Here is a 23,881-nt window from a genome sequence, read left to right as displayed (position 1 = left end):
CTGAAAGTATGCAAGGAATGATCCCAGTCTTTTGGTACCGGTTGAGATCTGATTTGTGACCCAGGATGTGATCTATTCTGGAGAATGTTCCATATGCACTAGAGAAGAATGTGTATTCTGTTGCTTTGGGATGAAATATTCTAAGTATATCTGTGATGTCCATCTGATCTAGTGGGTCATTTAAGGCCATTATTTCCTTGTTGATCTTTTGCTTGGATGATCTGTCCATTTCAGTGAGGCGGGTGTTAAAGTCCCCTACTATTATTGTATTATTGTAATGTGTTTCTTTGATTTTGTTCTTCATTGGTTTATATGGCTGCTCCCATGTTAGGGGCATAGATATTTAAAATTGTTAGATCTTCTTGTTGGACAGACCCTTTGAGTATATAGTTTGTCTTTCCTCATCTCTCATTATAGTCTTGGCCTAAAATCTAATTTATCTGGTATAAGGATTGCCACCCCACCTTTCTTTTGGTGTCCATTAGCATGGTAAATTGTTTCCCACCCCCTCACTTTAAATATGGAGGTGTCTTTGGGTCTAAAATGAGTTTCTTGTAGATAACATATTGATGGGTTTTGGTTTTTTATCCATTCTGATACCGTGTCTTTTGGTTGGGGCATTTAGCCCATTTACATTCAGGTTATGGAAAGATATGAATTTAGTGCCATTGTATTGCCTGTAAGGTGACTGTTACTATATATTGTCTCTGTTCCTTTCTGGTCTACAACTTTTAGGCTCTCTCTTTGCTTAGAGGACCCCTTTCAATATATACTGTAGGGCTGGTTTGGTGTTTGCAAATTCTTTTAGTTTTTGTTTGTCCTGGAAGCTTTTTATCTCTCCTATTTTCAATGACAGCCTAGCTGGATATAGTATTCTTGGCTGCATATTTTTCTCATTTAGTGCTCTGAATATATCTTGCCAGTCCTTTCTGGCCTGCTGGCTCTCTAGATAAGTCTGCTGCCAGTCTAATATTTCTACATTTGTATGTTACAGAATTCTTGTCCTAAGGATTTTCTCTTTGTCACTAAGACTTTTAAGTTTTACTCTTAGATGAGGGGGTGTGGACCTATTTTAATTGATTTTGAGGGGGATTCTCTGTGCCTCCTGAAAATGATGCTTTTTCCCTTTGCCATATTAGGAAAGTTCTCTACTATAATTCACTCCAATATAACTTCTGCCCCTCTTTCTCTTTGTTCTTCTTCTGGAATCCCAATTATTATAATATTGTTTCATCTTATGGTATCACTTATCTATCAAATTCTCCCCTCGTGGGCCAGTAGTTGTTTGTCTTTTTCTCACCTTCTTTATTCTGCATCATTTGATCTTCTATATCACTAATTCTCTCTTCTGCCTCATTTATCCTAGCAGTAAGAGCCTCCGTTTCTTATTGCACCTCATTAATAGCTTTTATAATTTCAAATTGGTTAGATTTTAGTTTTTTTTATTTCTCCAGAAAGGATTTCTCTAATATCTTCCATGCCTTTTTTGAGGCCAGCTAGCACCTTGAGAATTGTCTTTCTGAACTCTAGTTCTGACATATTATCAATGTCCATATTGATTAGGTCCACCAGCCATCAGTACTGTCTTTTGTTCTTATTTCTGTGGTATTTCCACCTTGTAATTTTATCCAGATAAGAATATATGAATGAGAGAATAAAATACTAAAATGGTGGCAAAGACCCCAGAAAAATGTACACTAACCAAATCAGAAGAGACTGAAAACTGGGTGTGTGTGTATATATATATATATATTAGACTGGTGACAAAAACAGAGCCACCCTCTTGATTTTGGGTGTATTTTGGTCTCTTAGAAGAAACTACCTCCCAAGATTTTAAAGAAAGAAAGAAAGAAAAAAAAAATATATATATATATCTGTGTGTGTGTGTGTGTGTACAAAAATAAGGGTAAACACGATGAAGGGATGGAATATGACTGTAAAGAGGAAAATTTTTTTAAAAATCTAAAAAATGAATTGATAAGGTAAGTTGGTTGGAAAAAAAAAAGGAGAAGAGAAGGGCATCTGGGTGGCTCAGTGGGTTAAGCCTCTGTCTTTGGCTCAGGTCATGATCTCAGGGTCCTGGGATCGAGTCCCGCATCAGGCTCCCTGCTTAGTAGGGAGCTTGCTTCTCTCTCTCTCTGCCTGCCTCTCTGCCTACTTGTGATCACTCTCTGTGTCAAATCTTTTAAAAAGAGAGAGAGAGAGAGAGAGAGAATGTGCTCAGACTGGAGACTAGAACAAAGCCATATGCTAGATTTAGGGTATATATTTTAAAATATTTTATTTATTTATTTGACAGACAGAGATCACAAGTAGGCAGAGAGAGAGGGGTGGGGGTGAGCAGGTTCCCTGCTGAGCAAGACCCTGGGATCAGGACCTGAGCTGAAGGCAGAGGCTTTAACCCACTGAACCACCCAGTCACCCTGATTTAGGGTATATTTTGACCTATTAGAAGAAATTGAATCCCAAATTTTTTTAGAAAAAAAAAAAAAAAAAACCCTATATGCATTAAAAAAATAAGGTTAAATACAATGAAGGGATAAAATATGCCTATAACAATGAAGTCTTAAAAAGTTTTTTTTAGAAAGGTATTGTTGAGATGAACTATTTTAAAAAGGTTAAAAGAGGGAAGAGGCAAGATTTTAAAAATAGAATAAGAAAAAAAATTAAAAATTTATGTATTATTTATTTATTTGCAAGAATCATGGGGAAAAGCCATGAAATCCATACTTTGCTTTCCCTTCCTCTGGACTTCCACAGTTCTCCTTGATCAGTGAGCTTGATCTTGGCTTCCACAGTTCTCCTTGATCAGTGAGCTTGATCTTGGCTGGATGTTCTTGCTGATCTTTTGGCGGGGGGCCTGTTGCCGTGATTCTGAAATGTCTCTGCGGGAAGCGGAATTGCATCGCCCTTGCCAGGGGCTGGGCTAAGTCATCTGCTCGGGTTCGCGCTGGGAGCTTTTGTTCCCTGAGCGCTTTCTGTAGAGCTCCGTAGCGCGGGAATGAAGATGGCGGCCTCCTAGTCCCCAGCCTGGAGGGGCGGAGAGCTGGGGGCCCACTCTCCAGCACGCCCCCGGCAGAAAAGCCAACGGTCCCTCCCGTGTCCCTGGTCTCCGCCGCGCTCCGAGCTCCCCGGCCTGTGACTGCGGGTCCTCTTCTCCGGCGCGGCCCCGTCTGGAGTCCGCACACCCGCAGCTTCCCGCCGCGCACTCCCGCAGGCTCCTCCCGGAGAAGGACGGTGAGTGTCCCCGGATCCGCCGCGTGTGGGGTCCCTGCGCCGACAGCCATGGCCCAGCTGTGCCTTGGGTCACGGGTTAAGGTGACCCCGAGCTGAGAGCCCCTCCTCAGCCCCGTCTCTGCGCTGGCGTCCCCATCGGATACCCGCAAGCTCTGCCGCCCTCAGACACCCCGGTCCTTCTGTGACCCCGCGGGACCTGAGACCGCGCTGTCCCCGCGAGGGCCCCGCCCCCGCTCCGCCTCTGCAGCGACGTCTCTCCTTGGAGCGACTCTACAGGGTGGGGTTCTGTGCTCCGGCTCCCCCGCTGGCTGGGGTCTGTCCTCCTGTCGCTTCTGGTTCACTTTTCCGTGCGACCCGGGTCGCTTTTCTGTTCCTAGAATTGCTGCTCTGCTCTTCCATCTGCTGTTGGGTTTGTCGGTGTCCAGGATGGTTTGATAACTGTCCAGCTGAACTCCTGCTACCTGATGTCATCTCAGTCTCCTACTCCTCCACCATCTTGCCTCTAATACCATGTTTTTCATTTATTATTACATTTATATTTCTCTGCACACATTTTTTTTTTGTGGAGATTGATTCACCTACCATAAAATCCACCATTATTAAGTGTACAGATTCTGTAGGTTTTAGTATATTCAAAAAGTTGTGCATTCTGCAAAAAGGGCCAGGGGTGCTGGGTGACTCAGTCAGTAAAGTGTCCGACTCTTGATTTCAGCTCAGGTCATGATCTCAGGGCTGTGAGATGGCGCTGGGCACGGAGCCTGCTTAAGATTCTCTCTCTCCCCCTTCCTCTGTCCCTCCTGCCATGTGCCTGCATGCACACATGTTTTCTCCCTCTCAAAAAAAAAAAAAAGCTAGGCAGGGGCGCCTGGGTGGCTCAGTGGGTTAAGCCTCTGCCTTCAGCTCAGGTCATGATCTCAGGGTCCTGGGATGGAGCCCCGCATCGGACTCTCTGCTCAGCGGGGAGCCTGCTTCCCCCTCTCTCTCTACCTGCTTCTCTGTCTACTTATGATCTTTCTCTATATATCAAATAAATAAAATCTTAAAAAAAAAAAAAAAGCTAGGCAACCATCACCATTAATCCCAGGACATTTTTATCACTCCCCCAAAAGACACCATACCCACTAGCGCTCACGCCCTGTTTCCCTTTTCCCCCCCTCTCCCCCACACCGTGGCGACCACTAGTGTGTTTTCTGTCTCTGTGGATTTGCCTACACTGGACATTTCCCAATCTGTGCTCCTTTCAGACTGGTTTCCTCACTTAACGTTTTCAATATTCATCTGTGTTTCAGCATTAGTCCTTCATTCCTTTTTAGGGCCAAGTACATCTCTGTATGTATATATCACGTGTTATCTGGCCACGCGTCCGTTGACGGACAGTCGGGCTGTTTCCACTTGGAAGCTGATTATGATTAATGCTGATATGCCCATTGCTGTGTACACTTTTGTTTGAACACCTGCCTTCAATTCCCTTGGGTATGTGTGTGGGATTCAAATTGCGGAGCCATTTGGTAATTCTGTTTGGAAAAACTGTCACTGTGTTACAGTAACGGCACCATTTTACATTCCCCTCATCCCTCCCTCCCATGCTTTCTCTCTCTCTCTCTCTGTCTCTCTCTTTCCTTCTTTCTTTCAGTACAGAAATCCTACTGAGTCTGGAGAGGTCTCTCAATTCAGTTGTGATTTGCATTTCCCAAGGGATGAATGAGGTCGAGCGTGTATTTATTGGTGTTTGTCTGTCTCCTCTGCAGAAATGTTCGTTCACATCCCTTGCCCGAGTTTTTAATGGAGTTGCCTTTTTATGGTTGAGTTACGAGAGTTCTTTACATGGTCTGGATACCAGACCCTTTTCAAATATATGATTTAGGGGAGCCTGGGTGACTCAGAGGGTTAAGCCTCTGCCTTCAGCTCAGGTCATGATCTCAAGGTCTTGGGATCGAGCTCAGCAGGGAGCCTGCTTCCTCCCCCCTCTCTCTCTATCTGCCTCTCTGCCTACTTGTGATCTCTGTCAAATAAATAAATAAAATCTTAAAAAACAACAACAACAACTAAGAAACTGGTATCTCATCAAAGGTCCCAAAGATTTACACCTATATTTTCATCACCTCTTTCTACATCACATCATTTTCATTACACCTATATTTCATCACCTATATTTTCATTCTGTGGGTTGTCTTTTCATTCTCTTAATCGTGTCCTTCGATGCAGGCAAGGTTTTTAATTTTGACGAAGTTCGAGGTATCTCTTTTTTCCCTTATTGCCTGCTCCCTTGGTGTCCTATCCAAGAAATCACTGCCAAACTGAATGTCATAAAGATTCCCCCCCCCCCGCCCCGTTTTTTTCTTCTAGGAGTTTTAGAGTTTGAAGGTTTTGATCCATTTTGAGTTAAATTTTGTTTCTGTTCTTTTTGTACAAGAAAAGGATCTGAATTCACTCTTTTGCATGTGGATGTGAGGGTTTATTTCTGGGCTCTCTGTTCTATCCCATTGGTCCATATGCCTGTCCCGAGGCCAGTACCACACTATTTTGATTCTACAACTTTGTTCAGACTCATTCTCCATTCATCCTGTTCCCCTGCCTCCAATGCCTTCCCTGCCCTTTCGAGCTGTCCCAATCCTTCTCTCCTTCCATCTGATTTCTACACTCCCCTAAAGTTGTTCTCCCCTTTCTTGTTCCCAGATCTGTAAGGGGCACCTTGAAGGAGTCCCCTCTTGATTTCTCTCTTTTCCTTACCCTGCATACCCACTCCATCAGCCATCTCATAGGCTCTCCATCTCTGATTTATGTTTAGTTTATTTTATTTTTACTTTTTTCTAATTTTTAAAAAAGATTTTATTTAATTGAGAGAGAGAGAGAGAGCGCTCAATCAGAGGGAGCAGCAGAGGGAGAGGGACAAGACCCTGGGATCATGACCTGAGCCGAAGGCAGACGCTTAACCAACTGAGCCACCCAGGCGTCCCCTCCATCTCTGCAGCGATGATGTGTATCCGGCCATCATTATCTCTATCTGGGACCCTGTACTAGGTACTGACGGGACCACCTCTTTCTACTCATGCCCCTTCCACACAGCAGCCAGAGTTATCTCTTTTCCTCTTTTTGGCCAACAAGTTCTTGAGAAAGTGCTCAGCCATCATGGAAAGACCAAGTAAAACCGAAAAGAACACACAACTGTATTGACAAAGACAGGAAGCAACTGAAATTTTATTTACTGTTGGTTGGAGTATAAAATAGCGGACCACTTTGGAAAACCGGTGACTTCCAGTAAAATTAAATTTGTGCTTTCCCAGAAGCACGCCCTGAGATGGAGGTTAGAATTTATTGCGGGAGCACTCTCGGGGTCAGCAGGGGAACGGAAGGACGTGGACAGTGGAGGGAAACCAGGGTATAATGCAGTCTCACTAGGGGTCCCCATTGACCCCGGGGAGTGTGAAACTGCAATGGTCATTTAGCATTAAAAAATGAATGTTTATCTCTCCCACATCTATATGTTTATGGTAGTGCACTATATCCACTGTTATTAACCTTGCTTTTCCCACTCAGCAAAATCTTTTAGATAACATTCCATATTGAGATATAGCTTCCTCGCTATTGCTTTTTGTCTGATTTTGTCGGTTTTTTATGACCGGGTCTTCCTTTGAAGGGACAGACTATACTAATCGTTCCTGCAGTGACAGACATCGGGCTGTTGTTTTATTATTGCAGTCAACACCACAATGACCGGCGGTTTGTATAAGACATTTTCCAAATAGGCAAGTACATCTGTAGCTTAAAATCCTAGAGACGGAGTTGTTGGCTCAAAGCTATACGACGTGTTAGTCATTTTGAAAGACATTGCAAAACTTCCTTCCACAGAAATTGTACCAATTTTCAATCCTCTCAGCAATGTTGACCGTGCTCATTTCCCCATACTTTCTAAAACATGACTGGGTCATGACTCCCCTCGCTTAACCCCTTACACTTCCGGCTGTGCCTAAAACAGTCAGCCCACAACATAGCCCAGGAGAGCTTCTCTCTGGCTCCCGCCTACCTCACTTTCCATGACGCATTGAAGCCAAGTGCAAGGGCTAGATTTTTTTTTTTTTTTAAGATTTTATTTATTTATTGTGGGGGGGGCGGAGAGCGAGCACAGGCATACAGAATGGCAGGCAGAGGCAGAGGGAGAAGCAGGCTCCCTGCTGAGCAAGGAGCCCGATATGGGACTCGATCCCACGACTCTGGGATCATGACCTGAGCTGAAGGCAGCTGCTTAACCAACTGAGCCACCCAGGCGTCCCAAGGGGGTAGATCTTGAGGATCCCTGTGGAAGCCGGGCTGCCATCAGAAGAGAGGGCCCTAGCCTTCCATTCTTTGTGGGGGGCCGTGAGTTTAGGCACCTGGCTTACTGCTGGACATCCCCATTCTGGGAGTGTGGAACAGGAGAACTGGAGAGAGATAGTGTGGTAAATGAATGCTGTGGGAAGCCGCAGTTATCTTGCCGTGGAGTGTCGCCATCCAGGATTTGGGACCTAAGGGAGCTACTCAGCGGTCGCCCCCTACCCCCAGACCCCCAAGATTAAACTATCCGTCTGGATGTGAGCCGCTTCCAGAGAGGGCCAGCAGAGGGCAGTATTCTGCCCTGGGACGGGGCCTTTCCCCCGCCCTGCACCGAGCTGTCCACCAGGGGGCAGTAAGGACGTGGCTTGGAGGTTCCACGACCACTGAATGAAGCTGGAAAGGGGGATCTGGCAGGCCTTGTCGTTCTGCTCTGCTGCCATCCTCCCACAGCTGCGGGGTCAAGGAGTCCAGCGCTGGCTGACAAGGAGCCGCGCTGCTCGGTGCGCTGGGGCCGAGAGGCTGGGACCCCTTGGGGACACCCGCCCCAGACCTGATGTCCCACACCCATGGCGCAGTCCCCCACCCCATCCCTAGGCCCCCGGGGGGGGGGGGCGTTGAAGTCATTCTGTGCCTTCTGCAGACATGCCCTGGGATCAGGGTGGGGGTGCAAATCCAGGAGCACCCCAACCTACCAAGATGGGTGGTTAGCACTGGTCGCAGAGCTGTCTTAGCTGTGCCAAGCGAGGCATCGGGGGTGCTCGTTTCCAGCTCCTCAAACAACCTTCTCTTGCCCGTGCAAAGACATCAGCTGCGTCGAGGAGGGACCACCAAGTATTTCTGAGCACCGACTGCGTCCTGGGCTCCAGAGCAGGTGTCTGCTGTCGCAGACCTCACAGTCTCCTAAGGGCGAATGTACTTACCGCCACTGAACTATGCACTTAAAAATGATTAAGAGGGTAAATGTGTGTATTTTTGCCACGATTTTAAAATTGGAAGGAAACCCCACAAATTGATAATCTTAATGCTTCTGGGGTTCAAAGTTCGAACTGGATTTATGGGACTAAAATCAGGGTGTTGGCAGAGCTGCGTTCTTCCTGGAGACTGGGGGGGGGGGGGTCCGTTTTCCTGCTTCTAGAGATCGCCTCATTCCTTGGCTAGCAGCCCCTGCCTTAGTCTTCAAAGCACAAAGCTTCGACCCTGTTTCTGTCCTCATACTGCCTCTCTCCCTCTGTCCCTCCTGCCTCCTTAAAAGGACCCTCATGATTCCATCGGCTCAGGATAATCCCAAGATTCCTAATTTAAGCACATTGGCAAAGTCCCTTTTGCTACATAGGGTAACATTTACATGGGATTTGGGGATTAGGACATGGACACCTGTGGGGGGCCGTTATTCTGTCTCCCCCAGGGGAAATAAGCTGGTAAAAGAGGGACAGAGGAAGATTCTCAGCGAACAGGACACATGGGGTGCACCTTGGCTCTTCTGAGTTGTTTTTTTCTCTTTAAGATTTACTTATTTATTTGGGGGGAGCACACAGAGAAGGAAAGGGAGAAGCAGACTCCCCAGTGAGCAGGGAGCCCGATGCGAGGCTCAATCCCAGGACCCTAGGATCGTGACCTGAGCGGAAGGCAGATGCTTAACCGACTGAGCCACCCAAGTGTCCCATGATTTACTTTATTATTATTATTTTTTTTTAAGCAGACTTTCTGCTGAGCAGGGAGCCCCACGCAGGGCTCGATCCCAGGACCTGGGGATTGCAACCTGAGCTGAAGGTCGCAGCTTAACCAACTGAGCCAAGCAGGCACCCCTGATTTACTTTTTAAAAAACCATCCCCAGGGTCGCCTGGGTGGCTCAGTTAGTTAAGCATCTGACTCTTTGTTTTGGCTCATATAGGGATCTAACCGGTCATACGATCAAGCCCCACATCAGGCTCCAAGCTCTCCAGGGAGTCTGCTTGAAGATTCTCTCCCTCGGCTCCTTACCTCCTTCTCCCCTCCCCTGCCCCCTGCACTTGCTCTTGCTCTCTCTCTACAATAAATAAATAAATAAATCTTAAAAAACAAACAAACCAAAAAACCTCAAAACACCCATGAAGCCAGATAGGGAGTGAGAGGCAGAGCCAACAGCATTTGCTCGTGGATTTGATCTGAAAACATCCACACTGATGTGTGTGTTTTCTGTCCCAAAGCCTGAAAGTCTGGCACCTGAAGAGCCAGACACTCTCCAGGAGGGCAGAGGATACTTGGTGGAACCAGAGACAGAGGCGTCCCTGGGTAGCACGTTGGAGGCCTAGAAGTCTCTTAGCAGACCAAGGGCAAAATGGATAGAACAGAAACGATTCACAGTCCCTCGGTGCCCCATTCTCGAGCCTGCTGCTAATGAAGGCTCTGCTTTGCTCATTCCAGTTTTCTGTCCCCCAAGCTTAAGAGGTCTTGGGGTTTTCTGGAGAGATAATTGGAAGAAAAACGAGAAGGAGGCAGAGTCAGAGAGATAGACTGTTGGAGGCTCCCTTGACTATAGGATGTGTGAAATCCCTACAATTCTCATTCTATCAGGGGACCAAATGCAATTATCCTGGACCCCCTGGTAAGTAGCAAATGTATCAGCCCTCCATATGTGTTTGTGTTTGTTTACGCAGACTTAGAACTGGAGTATCCAAAGGGATTTTAAAAGCCATTTACTTCCACGTCCAACCTGATGCTTGCATATCTTCAATATTCTCACCAAGTCATCACATGGCCTCTGCTTGCACACTGCTAGTGACGGGGAGCTCACTACTTAGCAAGGCAGCGTAATCCGTAGAGGGACAACCCAAACCGTCATAAAGGTCTTCCTTATGTCACATGGTCTCTCTGTCTTTTCTACCTTTCTGTCTCAGTGCTCTCCTCTGGAGTGGCACAGAATAAATCTACTCCCTCACCTTAGGGACAACTCTTGACATAGTTCCCAGGCAGCGTTCAGGACCCCTGAAGCTTCTCCAGAGACGTCTCTCTGGTTCCTTTAATTAATTGTTCGTTATCAGATATGATTTGAAGTCCTCCCTCCCCCTTCCTTCCCAATCTGGGCTCCTTTTGTTAAAGAAAACTTTTTCTTTCTTTCTTTCTATCTATCTATCTTTCTTCTTGTTTAAGATTGTATTTATTTATTTGTCAGAGAGAGAGAAATTACAAGCAGGGGGAGCCACAGGCAGAGGGAGAAGCAAGCTCTCTGCTGAACCAGAGGCAGGAGTTGATATGGGGACGCTGGGATCACGACTTGAGCTGAAGGCAGATGCTTAACCCACTGAGTCACCCAGGTGCCCTAACTCTAATTTTCTACATCCTTTTCCAGAGTGTGTGTCTAGAAGTAGTCCCAGAGCTCCTGGAGCTGCGGGACTGGCACCGAGGAGCCGGGACCAGCACCCCCTTCCTCTTTCAGGGCCTGCGCCTGGTTCCAGCAACCCAAGTTCCCATTTGCTGATTTTACCAGCTCTGCCACACCCCTGATTCATATTTTTGCTTCCTGTTTCTGGAGAGATAAACCTCAATTAATTTTTATGCCCACCGCTGCACCATGAGCAGCACGAGTTTAGAAACACCCAGTGTTCGATTAAACGTGTCCCGTTGCTTTATATTAACATCTGAAAAATCATAGTTATATTTTAGCACTGCACATAGAGGATGGAAAGAATCTCAGGTTCCCTTCCATTACGTTCTACGCTTCGCCCTCATCTGCCCGCTCCTCTCCAATCCAGCCACGAAGCCTGCCTCGGCTGTACTCCCGGCCAATTCCAGGCCCTAGCAGAGGCAGGACCCGAGTTCGAAATCTGCCTTTGCCATTCAACTGAATTACCCAGGGCCCTCCCCAGACCTCAGCTTCCTCATCGGTGGAATGGGCATAAGCACAAATAAGGCAGGTGCGTGCGCGTGCGTGTGAAAGAGTTCTGTAAACTGCAACACCGTAATCTTTCGGCGTCTGGAGCGGAGCCCACGAGATCCAAACCCGCACCCCGCAAGCGGACGCGGCCCCGGCACCTGCGCGAGGTCCCAGCCCTTTGCACGCCAGAGGGCGCTGTTCCGACTCCCCGTGGCCTTGCGCGACTGGATTGGGCGGCTCGGCGCGGGGCGGGGCTTCGGGGAGGCGGGGCTTCCGGCCGCCTCCGCCGCTGTTGCCAGGGGAGACAGCCGCAGGGAGGCGGAAGGAGCCGAGGAGCCGCCGGCGCCGAGAAGGGGCGCGGGAGCGACGGCGGCCATGGCGGCCTCGGAGCCCGGGTACCGGAGCTGGTCCTTGTGTCCCGAGGTGCCGTCCGCCACCTTCTTCACCGCGCTGCTCTCGCTGCTGGTGTCCGGGCCCCGCGTGTTCCTGCTGCAGCCTCCCCTGGCGCCGTCGGGGCTCTCGCTGCGCTCCGAGGCCCTGCGCAACTGGCAAGGTGAGCAGGGGCGGGCCGGGCCGCGGGGCGCCCCCCGCTTCCCCGCAGCTCGCCAGGCCCCGGGCTCCGGGCTCCGGCCTCCCCGCGCCCGCGCCGTCGGGCCTCACCGCCAGCTACGCCGCCCGCGCCATCGTCCTCCCCGCCGGGAGGGCCGGCCTCGCGTCCCGCGGCTTTGTCCCTCCGGAGTCGCGCCCCCGTCGTCGCTGAGGTCCTCCCCTGCCCGAAATCGCCCCCCCTTTCCCGCGCCACAGCCCTGGTGGAGGCCCCGCGTCCGTTCGCTTCGTTCGCCCATGCTCGCTCCCCGAGAAGGGTTCGTCTGCCCCCGCTCCCGGTCACATGCACACCGACGTCTGCTGGGGGGCCTGACCCCCACCCCCACCGCCCTGCCCCGCACCCCGGGAACCGTGTTTCTCTCCTTCGTCTACACGCTTGAGCATCGTCTGTGGCCACCCCTGGAAGCGTCCCGGCCTCTTTTGGGGTTTAGAACGTCTTCTGCTTCCTCTCAAGTGTGCATCTGAACCCTGACTCCCATTCCCAACTCCCCAACGAGGAGACGTCTTGTGCCTTGGGAAACAGGTGTTTGTGTAATCTGCGGCTGAGAAATTTTGCAGATTGATTCAGGAGAAACACCCGCCCGCGAGAGACATCCCTGGGCTCTGTCTCTTCCCCCCTTCATTTCTGGGGAGGAAAATGGGAAAGCTGTATCCCTTTTGTTATTTCGCAAAGCACACTCAGGAGCATTAATGTCCATCCCAGTGACGTAGTAGGCTTTATTATTCGCCAGCATTTGGGTGAAAACAGGCTTTAATGCGGGGGAGTCGCAGAGCTATCAAGTCAGGCAATTGAGACGGCAACAGGTTTTGTTTTGTTTTGTTTTGTTTTGCTTTGCTTTGCTTACTGTGTGATGTTTTGGAACTGGAGCCTTGGGGGTGTCGAATACCCAAGCCCTATAGAGTTGCTTCTAGAATCTTCACATTCATGCTTTGGGATTTCACTTTGTAATTGGAATGATTTCTCAAGTACTCTTGAGATGGTGCAGCCTTACGGAGAAGGCCGAGGTAGTTCGTAGCCTGCCTCCCTGCTCAGACCATTCTCCCCAACGTAGATACGCAGAGCATACCCCCCTAAACAAACACAAAATGCATCAACTGAGCTCCCCTCTCCCCGCTTTAGTTCACAGCTTCTCTGACTGTGGGGTTCATGGGCGTGGGAGTATTGGACATGTAAGAGACCTTCCAAGGCCTCTGCTGTGATCCTGTTATTTGACAATGAAGACACTAACGCTGACAGGCCCGTGACTGGACTGAACCCTCCGCCAGCCTGGACGTGACCGAGCCAAGATGCCATGGCTTAGCCTTTCCACCCCCAAGGTTCAATATTACTGCGACATCACCAGTCACCTCCTCCATTTTAGCATTTTGGCCTGCGGGGACATAAGAGAGAGACACGAGTGAGTTTCTTGGCAGTTGTACTGCGTCTCAGGCCCCGCTGTACCTGTAAGATCGGATAAGCGCGTTCAAGAAAGACGTCTGCGTTCTCTATCTTCTTAGTGGTAGTTTTACGGTCTTTTTAGGTACAAAATAATTCATGGTCCCTTTTTTCTTCCTCTGAACAGCCCCTATGGAAGGAGAGGTCAGGATTACAGCCGAGGAGACTGGCACAAAGAGTGTTAAGTGACACCCACTCAGTCCACCCCTGAAGCTGTTACAATTAATTAATCCTCAAACTGCCCGGTGAGATAGGTCAGTATGCAAACCTTTAAAAAAAAAAAAAAAAAAAGGGATTCTAAAGCACATTACCAATTCAAACACGATCCCATGCTAAAAAGGGTTCTATTTCTTTCCCCCCACGTGGAAGCCAGTCACGGACTTGCTCCAGGTCCGGGAAAGAGCAAGGATTGGATGTTCACAGCTCTGCTTTTGAGTCTTGGGTCCTCCACTGTTGCCTCCCCCACCCCCGCCTGTCGTGGCTCCTGGCTGATTTTCCACGGCACCGACAGCCAGCTACGCCCCCTTTCCGAGGTGGGTTGTAACCTGGCTCGCCCTCCTTAGAGCCCCTCTGCTGCCAGGCCTCTAACCCTGCTCCCCCTGCAGTTTACAGGCTGGTGACGTACATCTTCGTCTATGAGAACCCGGTCTCCCTGCTCTGTGGCGCTATTGTCATCTGGCGCTTTGCTGGCAATTTCGAGAGAACCGTGGGCACCGTCCGCCACTGCTTCTTCACCGTGATCTTCGCCATCTTCTCCGCCATCATCTTCCTGTCGTTTGAAGCTGTGTCGTCGCTGTCGAAGCTGGGGGAGGTGGAAGATGCCAGAGGTTTCACCCCCGTGGCTTTTGCCATGCTGGGAGTCAACTCTGTCCGCTCTCGGATGAGAAGGGCCCTGGTCTTCGGCGTGGTTGTGCCCTCGATGCTAGTGCCGTGGCTGCTCCTGTGCGCCTCCTGGCTCATTCCCCAGACCTCATTCCTCAGTAATGTCTGTGGACTCGGAATTGGGCTAACGTGTATCCTTTCCAGAAGGGAACTGGCGGGTGGTGACATGCCAAAGAGTGAACCAGGGTGGAGGGTCTGGGGGTTCGTAGCTAGAACCGTGGGCTCAGATGTAGGTAATCTAGATTCGAGCTTCAGCTTTGAAAACCACGTGGTCTTGGGTGGGTCACTTCCCCTCTAGGCCAGAATTTCCCCAACTGGAAAACCATCAACATAGGTAGCTATCTCCTCACCCCAGCTTAGCACTGCCACTTTGAAATACTCTGATTTGGGGTTTTTTTCCCCTCGTAACTGAAGTGTAAACCTACATTTGGCTAATTATGGTAAGAAGCTTCACTGAAAGAATCTGAAAGACCCATGAGCTGGAGATCTACCAGGAAGGGAAGAGGAGGCGGGTTTGTTTGCTTTGGCTTGGTTTGATTCAGTCTGTCAGAAAAGAATTTTTTTAGAGATAGGCTTTTATGGGTGATTAGAAACTGAAGCTAAACAACATCCCTTGTGTAAGTATTCTGGCAGTGACGGCTGGCGGCGAGTGGCGGGGGAGGTTGGAGGTTGGAGTTCTAAAGTTGGTGTGTTACTTTTTTTTTTTTTTTTTAAGATTTTATTTATTTTTTTTAGAGAGGGAGAAGAAGGGTGGGGGGAGGAGCAGAGGGAGAGGGACGAGCAGACTCTGCACTGAGCACTGAGCCCAACGTGGAGCCCAGTCCCACGACCCTGAGATCATGACCTGAGCAGAAATCAGGAGTCGGACACTTAACTGAATGAGCCACCCAGGCTCAAATTTTTTTTTTATATTTTTTATTTATTTGGCAGACAGAGATCACAAGTAGGCAGAGAGGCAGGCAGAGAGAAAGGGGGAAGCAGGCTCCCCAAAGAGCAGAGAGCCTGAAGTGGGGCTCGATCCCAGGACCCTGGGATCATGACCCGAGCTGAAGGCAGAGGCTTAACCCACTGAGCCACCCAGGCGCCCCCCACAAAAAAATGTTTTTAAGTAATCTCTACACCCAGCATGAGGCTTGAACTCACAAGCCCGAGATCAAGAGTCACACACTCTATTGACTGAGCCAGCCAGGAGCCCTAATGTGGGTTCCTTATTTTATTTTTTTATTTTTATTATTTTTTTAAGATTTTATTTATTTATTTGACAGACAGAGATCACAAGTAGGCAGAGAGGCAGGCAGAGAGAGAGAGAGAGGAGGAAGCAGACTCCCTGCTGAACAGAGAGAGCCCGATGCGGGGCTCGATCCCTGGTCCCTGGGATCATGACCTGAGCCGAAGGCAGCGGCTTAACCCACTGAGCCACCCAGGCACCCAGGTTCCTTTTTTTAAATACCAGAATTGGTAGTGTTGGAGGTTGAATAAGGTACGTTCCCAAAATCTCTTTTAATCTGTGATTCTGTAAGCTATCAGGGTAGGCAGTGTGTAAATACACATTGATCACATAGTTTGTTTATCTTGTTCTAAAATTTTTATTTTGTTAATTTTGTACCTTTTTTTTCTAATAAGAAATCTAAAGCTATGAACTCCCCTGTACACACCACTCTGGCTGCATCCCACACATTTGGATGTTATATTTTTATGTTGACGTAGAAGTATTTTCCGAGTTTCCTTGGGATTTCTTTGATCCAAGGGTTATTTACAAATGAGTTTCTTAATTTCTCAGTTTTAGGTGATTTTTCAGATTTCCTTTTGTTGATGATTTCTAATTTCCTTTCATGTGGTCAGAGAACTTTTTTTTTTAGATTTTTCTGGCCCAGCATTTGATATATCTTGGTGAATGTTCTGTGTGTACTTAAAAAAGAATGGACATTCTGCAGTTGGTGGGTGTCATGTTCAATGTATGTCACTTAGGTCAAGGTGTTGACACTGTTCTAGCCTTCTATACAGTTACCCTTGTTCTGTCAGTTACTGAAAGGGGACTATTGAAATCTCCAACTAAAATTGTGGATTTGTGTGTCTTGTCCTTTCAATTCTTCTCAGTCTAGTATTTTGAAGTTCTATGACTGGATGCATACACATTTAGGATTATTATGTCATCTCAGTGAACTCACCTTTTATTATTGTGAAATGGACCATTTTAATCTCTGGTAATATTCTTTGCTCTAAAGTCTTTGTTTTCTGACATTACTATGTAGTTACTCGAGCTTTCTTTCTTAAAATGAGGATTTATGTGGTATCTCTTGTTCCATCTTTGTATTTCTCACATGTCTGTGTCCTTGTATTTAAAACATGTTTCTTATACACAGCATGTAGTTAGCTCTCCAATCTGATCTTCTTTGCCTTTTAAATGGGATGTTTAGCTCATGTACATTTAGTATAATTATTGATGTGGTTGAGGTTAAGTCTTGCCCTTTGTTTTCTCTTTGTTCCTTTTTCCTTCTTTTCCTGACTCAGTTGAGTATTTTTCTAGTTGTATTTTTTTTTAAGATGTTTTTTATTTATTTGAAGTAGGGGAAGCACAGAGGGAGAGGGAAACTCAAGCGGACTGTGCACTGAGCACAGAGCCCAACACGGGGCTTGATCTCACGATCCTGAGGTCAGACCTGAGCTGTAACCAAGATTTGGACACGTAGCAGACTGAGCCACCCAGGTGCCCTTTCAGTATTTCGTTTTTTAAAGATAGGCTCTTACAGGTTTGCTCTATTTGCTATTAACTATACCTTTTTGTCTTATTTTTTAGTGGTTGCTCTAGAGGTTCCAGTACACATTTTTTTTCCATCCTTTGTGGTGTTGTCTGCGTTTTATTTCTGCTGCTATCACATGTAAACCTCATAGTACATCACTATTACTTTTGTTTAAACAGTCAATTATGTATTTCTTAATTTAAAAAAGTAACATTTTTATTTTATTTTTTTAAGATTTTATTTGGAAGAGAAGGAAAGCGAGAGAGTGAGCGTGAGTGGGGCAGGGGCAGAGGCAGACTCCCCATTGAGCAGGGAGCCCGAGGTAGGGCTCGATGCCGACCCTGGGATCATGACCTGCGCCAAAGGCTTAACTGACTGAGCCACCCAGGCCCCCTTCTAATTCTCTTCATTCTTTTGTGTGGATCCAAGTTTCCATCTGGTATCATTTTCCACTTGCCTGAAGAACCTCACTTAACATTTCTTGTACAGCGGGTATGCTGGGGACAAATTCAGCTTTGGGTTCTAAAAAATGCCTTTATTTCACTAAATACAGAATTCTGGCCTTCTCTGATCTTCCTTCACTTTTGAAGATGTCATTGCATGACTTAATGGTTTGTATCATTTTCTGATGAGACATCAGTAATCATTCTTACTATTTTCCATACATAATTCGTTGTTTTTCTCTGACTCCTTTCACTATTTTTTATCACTGGTTTTCAGCTATTTAATTATCGTACACCTTTGTGGTGATATTCTTTGTGTTGGCCTTGCTTGGAGTTGATCATTGGATCTCGGATCTTTGAATGTAGAGTTTTCATCTAGTCTAAAAAAATTAGCATCACTAAGTCCCCAAGATTTTTTTTCCTATCCTGTTTCCTCCTCTCCTTCTAGGGTACCAATTACACATGCATTAGACTACTTAGTATTGTTCAGTGTTTGCTGTCCAAAGTGTGAAGACAGTTGCGTAAAACACTGTGTCTGGCTTACAGTTATCTATGGGGGGTGGACTAGTCTGGTACCAGGACTTAGTCAGAGTCAGAAACAGAATTGATTATTAAGAGCATTCCGAAGTCAGCAACCGGGACAACTTCGGACTTCCTCGCAGCCCTGGTTGTCACTGGAAATCAGTCTTTGGAAATAATACTGCCCTCCCAGAGAGGCCATAGAAGCGTGCGGGGGCATTTTTGGGTATCACAGTGGCCAGGTGCTGCTGCCACTTGGTGGCCGGTGACTGGGGACACGGACACCGAATGTCCAGTACTGAGTGGACCAGTCTCACCAGCAGTCTCATCTTGATCAGACTGCCAGTAGCATCCAGCAGAGATCACGGCCTCCAGGAACAGCTCCCGGGGCTTCCTTACCTTCTCTGCACCACTGCCCTCCGCCAGCTGCTGCCGCTCACACTGCAGGGTTCCGCACGCACCTCGCCTCCCGGGGAAAGCCTTCTCGATCTGCCTACGCTCGGTGAGGGTCCCCAGCCTGCTGTTGCCGAGATAAGCTATGGCTTATCACCACTTCCTCTGTCCCAAAGACTTACTCCTTGTCTGGCGCTCATTCCTCAGTTCCTGGTGTATCACAGGTGTTCAGTAAGTGTTTGTCAAAGGGATGGATAGATGGATGGACGGACAGACGAAAGCTGACGATCGTCAGAAAGACGAAAGTCTTTATGGCCGCCTCAGGGGTGGCAGGTTGACACAGGTTGGATGACCTCAGATCACTTCCGGGGGGTGGTGACCACGTGGGGAAAGTACTGCCAGCGAGTCCCACTTGAGGCTCACTTGGTCGCATCGAGGCAGGGTGCCTTCAGTCTGGGGACAAGCTGACAAGAAACTGTCAGTACCCTGCGGAGGGTATTGAGACCGCCTCCATCCTCGACTGCTGGGCCTTGTTCCCTCTGAGGGACAGAAGCGCGACCTTTTGTTTCCCCCGAGCGTCCGCGTCCGCATAGTATAGAGTGAGTGCTCATCCCCCTGTGGGATAAATGTGGGAACGTGTGTGCTACGGGGACGCGTCCGCCCTCCTCCTGTGAGCTGCCTCAGTTTTACTTAACACGCCGACCTCAGACGGCCTCACCTACTGCTACTCCATCGACCTCTCCGAGCGTGTCGCGCTGAAGCTCGACCAGAAGTTCCCCTTCAGCCTCATGAGGAGGATTTCGGTGTTCAAGTACATCTCGGGCTCTTCGGCCGAAAGAAGGGCAGCCCACAGCCGGAAGTAAGTTGCAGAAATCTCTTTTAAAGATTTTATGTATTTATTTGACAGAGAGAGCACAACTAGGCAGAGAGGCAGGCAGAGAGAGAGGGAAGCAGGCTCCCCGCTGAGCAGAGAGCTGGATGCGGGGCTCGATCCCAGGACCCTGAGATCATGACCTGAGCCGAAGGCAGCGGCTTAACCCACTGAGCCACCCAGGCGTCCAAGTTGCAGGACTCTTAGTGCTTATTCTTGAAGCTGTTCCAGGGCCTGTAGAGAGAGTGTAGAGTGTCGTGGGGAAAGGGAACAGGGTGCGGATGGTCCTGGGCCTGGAATGTCCTCGCACAGATGTCTCCCAAGCATTCTGGATCCTGCCTGGCTGCATCTGAAGTAGGCACTGAGCCGAAAGGGGAAAGGGAAGGCATCTCAAGTGCTCCTGTATCCACCGAGTGGTGTGGGACAGACGGTGGGAGGGAGAGGCGCCACCGAGCGTGTCACCAGCCCTCGTTGCTGCCAGGCACAGCGCGTCGGTGAGAAGCCGCCTGTCTGCACAGCCGACCAGGCAGCTTGGACGTGAGGCCGCGCAGGAGCTGGGGGGTGGCGTGTTCCTGGCCGCCCGGCAAGAGAAGGCCGGGTGTCAGGTCTTGCAGTCCAGGTTCGCTAACTGCGGGAGCTGCTAGGCCAGCCGCCCAGGCTCACGCAGCCTCAGTCCGTCCTAGCGCAGAGGAGGCCCAAGGAGGACAGGAGCGTCTTGAGGTAACGCAGAGGCAGGAGAGCCCCGTCCACAGCTGGGGTCTCTTCTTCCGGGTCCTGTTCACCCCCTTTCTGCTGTTCCCCACCGCCGGCCTCTTGTGCCCTTCCCTGGGGGCAGCCGTGCTGGGACCTCTCCACGCAGGAGACTCTCTTTCCTTCGGGGTCCCCGCAACAGAAGGGACACATGTGAAGTTCAGGTGCTTGGCAGGCGGCCCTCTTCTGCCTTCAGCCAGCTGTGGGATAGGGTCTGCGCTCCACGCCGGCCCGGGTGCAAGATTTTGGCTGAATTGATGTTTGTAGCTTATTTGAGGAGGTAGGTACCCCCAGCCTTGATCAGCTCAGGGCCTTTGACCTTGACTTCAAAGGCGGGGGACCTCAGGGGCTGGGGTATTGGAGGTACTGGGAGAACCAGAAATGACACCCGCACCCAATTTCAGGCACGTGATCCCTGGTGTCAAAATACATGGGAGACTGTGGAAATTTAGTTAGAGGAGTATTGAAGCTTTTAGGCTTTTAATTGTTCTCATAGGCTCAAGAGGGGACTTCAGGGGTCCTTGGGTACAAACTCGCCCCCTGTGAAGGAGCCCCCTCTCAGACAGCTGAGGGTGGTCCCCTGACCTCCACTTACGCCCCTGTCCTGGCTGGAGGCTCATCGCCAAGACAGCTCTTGATGAGAAAGTCCTTCTACGCACAGCCGCAGCTGCCCTGTGCACCTGGGACATGTCCATGCCAGGTCGGATGCCTTCTCATCGTGCCGGACAGATCTGGGGCAGGGAGGTGGTGACCCTTCAGGGCCTTCCGTGCCCCTCACATAGCGTGGTATACGCTCCCTCATCATCCTGGCCTGCCCCAGGCCCCCAGAACAGAGCATGACGTCTCGGCGGGCCCAGCAGTGGGACACAGGCGTCACAACACGCGTGTCTGCTTTGACACTTTCACAGCGGTCTGGACGCTTTTGCCTCCCAGAGGCTTCTGGTGAACTTCTGGTAATCCAGATTCTCTGCGTTTTCAAGAGTCGCAGAAGAAGTGAGATGTTAATGTTAACTGCTCTGTTCCTGTACTTAACGCAGCTGATTTGATGGGTTTTTGTTTGTAAGATTGACTGACTGATTTTAGAGAGGGTGGGGAGAGGCAGAGGGAGAGAGACCCTCACACAGACTCCCTGCCAAGCATGAAGCTGGCCGGGGTCTCCTGAGATTGTGACCTGAGTCAAAACCAAGAGTCAGATGCCCAACTGACTGAGCCACCCACGTATCCCCTTAAGCGGCTCATTTGTCAAGTCAGGTTTTAGCTGAACTGTGCGTGGATTCAGTCCAGTCCCCTAACAAACACCAGTGGTGTTGGCGGTTGTTCTCCATATTTAAAACTCTGTGCAGAGGCTCAGAGGACAAAACCCACAGGCTGTGTCTCCATTTGTGGTCCCAGCCACACGTGTCTGTGGTGGGTGTGGGGGGAGGGTGCTGGTTCTTTCATCTTCAAATGGGCAGCTGCACACATCTGGCTCATCGGTTCATGCCGGTCGGGACTTGGAGCTGTGAGTCTTCACTCCCAAAGCCACAGGTAGAAACCTCACAGCAGACGAGGCCTGGGCCCAAGCCCTGTGTTACCCCCATTCGAGCCCTCTTGCCCTCCCTCCCACAGAAGTTGGCCCGTTCTCCTTGGGTAGCATCGCCGAGCTGGTCACAGACACAGTGACCGCTGCGAACAGGTCCTGTCTCCATCCGGGGGACAAACTACTGTGAACAGTTATGCCTCAGTTGGCCTCAGTCACGAGCGCCGTGTCCCCTGATCCTCCCGGCTTACCGTGGGACTGTGAGTTTGCCCTCCCCTCTCGGGGGATGCTTTCTCACCGGGTGAGCTTAACCGGTCTCCTCGCTTGGTGCTTGGAGCTAGTTGCAGCAAATCTCCAGAGCAGGTTGTCACACAGAGTGGTCCAGTGACCCGAGCCTTGCTCACATCCAGTGACTGCTGGGGCCTGGGCATTGCCGGCGGAGTGACCATCTTCTCTTGTTCCGTTCCAGGCTGAACCCCGTGCCCGGCTCCTACCCCACACAGAGTGGCCACCCTCACCTGTCCCCGAGCCACCCTGTCGCCCAGATGCAGCACGCCAGTGGCCAGAAACTAGCTGCCTGGCCGGCTTGCTCTCCTGGCCACATGCCCAGCCTGCCTCCGTACCAGCCAGCCTCCGGCCTGTGTTACGTACAGAACCATTTTGGCACAACCCCCAACTCCTCCGGCGTCTACCCGGCTTCCGCGGGTGCCTCCCTGGGGGTCCAGCCCCCCACCCCCCTCAACTGCCCTGGCACTATGTATTCTGGGGCGCTGGCCACGACGGCGGCTGCAGGCTCCAAGGAGTGCTCGAGGGTCCTGATCCCCTGAAAGAATTTCTAGGGAAGTTGTCCTGCATCTTGGCGTTCTGAAGAAGGTCCTCTCTGAGCGGAGCCAAGATTCTCTTGACAAAAAATTATTTATCGAACACCTCTATGTGCCAGGCTCTGTGTCGAGTATTTTGATATCTATCCCTGTGGCAGTCGTCATGACCGCTTGTGAAGTGCATTGGATTGTCCCCACTTTACAGATGCAGCGGGCAAGGCACTCCGTGATTAGGTCCCGTAGCTCCGTAGCGGCCCAGCTGGGCTCCTTGGCTCCCACCCGCCACGCCGCCTCCCGAACGCCTAGGAGAAGAGCACCCTGGGGTGGTCCGTGGCTGCCAGGGGCTCGTTCTAGCTCTGCATTTCCTGCCTGTCTTCGTGCGTGGTGCTCTTGGTTCTAGTGTCCGTGTGTCTGTGTGTGCCCTTCAGGAGCTCCTAGCTCAGCAGTCCTGGGGCCCATGTAGTGTCACCCCCCCCACCATGGACCCCCCCATTGCCTTCTGCCCCAGGAGTGGTGAGGCGGGCCATTGCGAACTGCGGTGGCCTGCTGGTGGCACCACAGTGTTGATTACCTTTGTATAAAGAACCCACCTCCAACCTGCGTGTGGCGTGTGCTGTCTCTGGGATCCGGCTGGGTGAGAGAGAGCAGAGTTGGGAGTTTGGGGGGCAGCAGTGTCGGGTGTGATGGTGAAGACAAGTAGATCAGGTTGAGCCAGGCCGACGACCTCCACCCAGTGGAGATGGGACATGGGGTGGGGGGTGAGTGGCGCAGGTGCTGGGGTAGCTGAAGAGGGAAGCTTGGACAGCCCTGGGATTGGCAACAGCGGGGACCACTGCTGCCCCCTAGTGGGCACCTCCAAGCTGGGACCGCACGAGGAGGGCTGCGTGGCATGACCTCATCCTGGTCATGAAGCCAGAGGCTCTGAGAAGAGGCCGGGCCCTCTGCCCGTCGTCTCATTTACCGTCTGACCTACCGTCACGGCTTCCCGTGGACCGGGTCTGCCAGAGCCCACTGGCAAACTAGCCCAGGAAATGGAGTTGGCAGGGTCGGCCCCTCTGACACAGGGCAGATGGAGGACAGGAATGTGCTTCTGAGCCCACAGGCACCTGCCCGGCCTGAGAAGCATGACTTCTGGTCAACCAGACGTCGGCTGGAGCTCCTCAAAGCGGCCAAGAAAGCCCGCAGACTGGCCGCAGGTGGTGTCATAGACCTTACGATGTGTGATCTTCGTCTGTTCCATAAGCTGGATGGCCAGCTCTGGGCTGGCTTTTTAGTAGGTCCTGAGTATCACAGGTGAGTAAGACACACCCACGGGTGCTCCCAGCCCAGGGAGGGCCAGATGGTGACGGGCACACACCTGGGTGGCCTGCCCTGGGTGAGGGGGATGGGGGAGTGACCGTCAAGTAGGATTCCCCGGCCGGGAGCTGGGTGCCCCGACGGCAGCTGAGAGTCGTCTGTAGTCCCCGAGCAAGTCTGGCAGGGCCCAGCCTGGGGCATCT

General features: G+C 50.3%; 1 protein-coding gene across 3 annotated transcripts; it reads left to right on the top strand.

Annotated features, from left to right (window-relative positions):
- The first annotated feature begins 3,014 nt into the window (after nt 1-3,014).
- Nucleotides 3,015-22,978, top strand: RHBDD2 (rhomboid domain containing 2). 3 transcript variants are annotated; one of them, XM_059414666.1, is made up of 4 exons: nt 3,015-3,237; nt 14,049-14,456; nt 19,130-19,280; nt 22,031-22,978. In XM_059414666.1, exons 2-4 carry the CDS (start codon nt 14,294-14,296, stop codon nt 22,386-22,388), a joined length of 672 nt encoding a protein of 223 aa, XP_059270649.1. In that variant the 5' UTR covers nt 3,015-3,237; nt 14,049-14,293; the 3' UTR covers nt 22,389-22,978. The 3 variants fall into 3 exon arrangements, with proteins under 3 accessions (XP_059270649.1, XP_059270648.1, XP_059270650.1); XM_059414665.1 differs by lacking the exon at nt 3,015-3,237 and adding an exon at nt 11,683-11,955; XM_059414667.1 differs by lacking the exon at nt 3,015-3,237 and adding an exon at nt 13,817-13,976.
- The last annotated feature ends 903 nt before the right edge of the window (nt 22,979-23,881 follow it).

Source organism: Mustela nigripes, chromosome 11 (genome assembly GCF_022355385.1).
Source record: "Mustela nigripes isolate SB6536 chromosome 11, MUSNIG.SB6536, whole genome shotgun sequence".
Classification (NCBI taxonomy): domain Eukaryota; kingdom Metazoa; phylum Chordata; class Mammalia; order Carnivora; family Mustelidae; genus Mustela; species Mustela nigripes.
The sequence above is the reverse complement of the archived record's forward strand: the minus strand, read 5'-3'. Positions and strand labels throughout refer to the sequence as shown.

What these genes read in the sequence shown, in the direction of transcription:
- RHBDD2 (XM_059414665.1), top strand. Translation starts at nt 11,778, where the DNA reads ATGGCGGCCTCGGAGCCCGGGTACCGGAGCTGGTCCTTGTGTCCCGAG. An exon ending in GGCCCTGCGCAACTGGCAAG is followed by an intron (nt 11,956 to 14,048) that starts GTGAGCAGGGGC and finishes CTCCCCCTGCAG; the next exon opens with TTTACAGGCTGGTGACGTAC. An exon ending in AGGGCAGCCCACAGCCGGAA is followed by an intron (nt 19,281 to 22,030) that starts GTAAGTTGCAGA and finishes GTTCCGTTCCAG; the next exon opens with GCTGAACCCCGTGCCCGGCT.